General features: G+C 42.7%; 1 protein-coding gene across 1 annotated transcript in view; it reads left to right on the plus strand.

Annotated features, from left to right (window-relative positions):
• The window catches only part of LOC123967454 (Fc receptor-like B), an 8,595-nt gene extending 8,002 nt beyond the window's left edge, over positions 1-593 (plus strand). The window contains exon 7 of the mRNA XM_046043552.1: positions 495-593. Coding sequence (XP_045899508.1) covers positions 495-553 — 59 coding nt within the window. The 3' untranslated portion in view covers positions 554-593. The remainder of the gene's footprint in view (positions 1-494) is intronic.
• The last annotated feature ends 2,038 nt before the right edge of the window (positions 594-2,631 follow it).

Genomic DNA, 2,631 nt, shown 5'->3' on the forward strand with positions numbered 1-2,631 from the left:
AACTCTGCTTCATCAACTGGACTTTTAATTTCCACTGGTGTTCAGTTTCAGGATGGAAATGTTCTCCTTACTTTAAACCTTCCTGACTTTGATTCTCTGACAAGTTTCTTTTCTCTACAGAGAGTTTGTTGATTTAGAGGCGGACAATATAATCTTAACTCAGTGTCCACTTAGAGCTTTTCCAGAGCTTTCAGCCACATCTCATGGTCTTCATCAGCTCATGGCGTTTGCTTGGTAGTTCTGGAGATGCTTCAGGTGTGGTCATGTGAGGTACAGACCCTCAGTCCCATGGTAACAGCTGCTTGTATATGGGGGGAGATGTGATGTACCTGTAGGTCACATGATGACACCTGAGCCAACTCCATTTACTGATGAACACCATGAGATGCTGCTGAAAGCTCAGTTAGATATTTTCCACTAACTGTTTATATATTTGAATACAAAGTTAACCTGCTGACCTCTGACCTTTAGTAAACCTTGTTCTCCTGTTGTAGGTCTGGCTGTGCTGACCGCTGCAGGTGAGCTGATGGAAGTCTGTCGGTCTGTCTGTTGACCTCTGACCTTTAGTGACCTCTGACCTTTAGTGACCTCTGACCTTTAGTGACCTCTGTCTACCTGTTGCAGGTGCGGCTGTGTTGCTGAGTGGACTGCTTGTTTCTGCAGGTGAGGTTGTGAAAAGTGAAAGATACAGAAAGAGTCGAACAGCAACAGAGGTTTAACCCTAATAATGATATCAGAATAAGATCAACTGGGACAAAACATTAACTAGAATGGACATTTCCTAAAGAAAATGCATGTGAGAGCTTGTAGCCGTTAGTGCTGTTCAATCCTGTGACACCTAAATCCACAGCCTTGGTCAGCAAATAAAGTTCCAGTTTACTGCATGTGGTTAACATGCCCTGAGTAGGATTTGAACCACTGGACTATTAAGATACACCATTAGAAGAAGGTTTTTACTTGCTTAATCTGATTTGGGTTAGTGAGATGAAATGCCTCCAATGCACCAATAGAATGCACTCGATGACCACAAACAGCTTCAACAGCAGTGTTGTGCTTGTAAATATACAAATTTAACACAAATCACTACAATTAGTAGGATAAGGAAGATGATTAGGGCCACATGTTAAATATTTATTTGACGTCCGAGTTTAATGTTAGAATTCCCATTTTTCACATGTGGCCCTAATCCTCTTCCATAGTACAAGCCATAGACAGTATATTACTGGACGAAGCCACCCCGCTGATTTGAATGGAAAGCAGTGAAGCCAGTTTTGGACCAATAAAATACTACTACAGGGCTACTTCCTTTTGGCATCAGTGTCTACTACGCATGATCGCGCAGCAAAACCGTGGTTTGATAACGTAGAGCAAAAGCAGAAACACCGTAATTCAAAAGTCTTCTGGCTAGATTCACACAGAGTTTATAATCCAAGCAATACGGTTACATATCTCATGTGCGACAGGATGTCACAGGGTTTAGACGCCATTTTTGGGCCTACATGGAACCGTCTTTGGTCGGCTTCACTGAACAAACTGAACATTGTGTTGGTAGTCATTATGGTCAAACACCACTCACCACTGTGAAAGATTGAAGCTGTGACTAATTAACACTCTCGCCCAAGCTGGGGATCAAACTAATTCAATTCAATTCAATTTTATTTATATAGCGCCAAATCACAACAACAGTTATCTCACAGCGCTTTTCATAAAAGAGCAGGTCTAGACCTTTTAAGAGGCAGAAACCATCGAGCAGAACCATGGCTCAGGGTGGGCAGCCATCTGCCTCCACCGGTTGGGGTGAAGGAGAGAGAGAGAGAGAGGGAGAGAGAGAGGGAGAGAGAGGGAGAGAGCGAGAGAGAGCAGGAGAGGAACAGAGAGAAAAAGAGAGGGATGTAAGGAGAGAGAGAGAGAGAGAGAGAGAGGAGGGAGGCAGCCTACACAATATCCACACAGAGGTACAGACAGTAAAGGTGATGTTGCTATAGACTAAATGAAAAATGGTACAGATATTTATAATAGTGTTAATGGTAACCATCGTAATGCTAATGATTATAATAACAATAATAACAATAAGACTAGCAACAATAGTCGTTGCAGCAGAGGGTGTCGAGCAGAAACACGGGGGCAGCAGGTGACCCGCAACCACAGATCCAGACTCCACAGCTCCAGAGCCAGAAAACCTGCAGGAAGTGATAGGAGAGAGGAGAGGGACGAGAAAGCACAAGACTACCAGAAGTAACAAATGCATGGACTAGTTTTTCTGCATTATTTTTAGACAGGATGTTCCTGATTTTCGCAATATTACGTAGGTGAAAAAAGGCGGTCCTTGAAATTTGCTTAATGTGAGACTTAAACGACATGTCCTGATCAAAGATAACTCCAAGATTCCTCACAGTGGTGCTGGAGGCCAGGGCGATGCCATCCAGGGAAACTATATCTTTAGATAATGCGTCACGGAGGTGCTTAGGCCCCAGAACAATAACTTCAGTTTTATCTGAGTTTAACATTAGAAAATTACAGGTCATCCAGGTTTTAACATCCTGAAGGCACATTTGAAGTTTAGCTAACTGATGAGTTTCATCTGGCTTGATCGATAGATATAGCTGAGTATCATCTGCATAACAATGAAAG

The sequence above is a fragment of the Micropterus dolomieu genome, linkage group LG02 (genome assembly GCF_021292245.1).
Source record: "Micropterus dolomieu isolate WLL.071019.BEF.003 ecotype Adirondacks linkage group LG02, ASM2129224v1, whole genome shotgun sequence".
NCBI lineage: Eukaryota > Metazoa > Chordata > Actinopteri > Centrarchiformes > Centrarchidae > Micropterus > Micropterus dolomieu.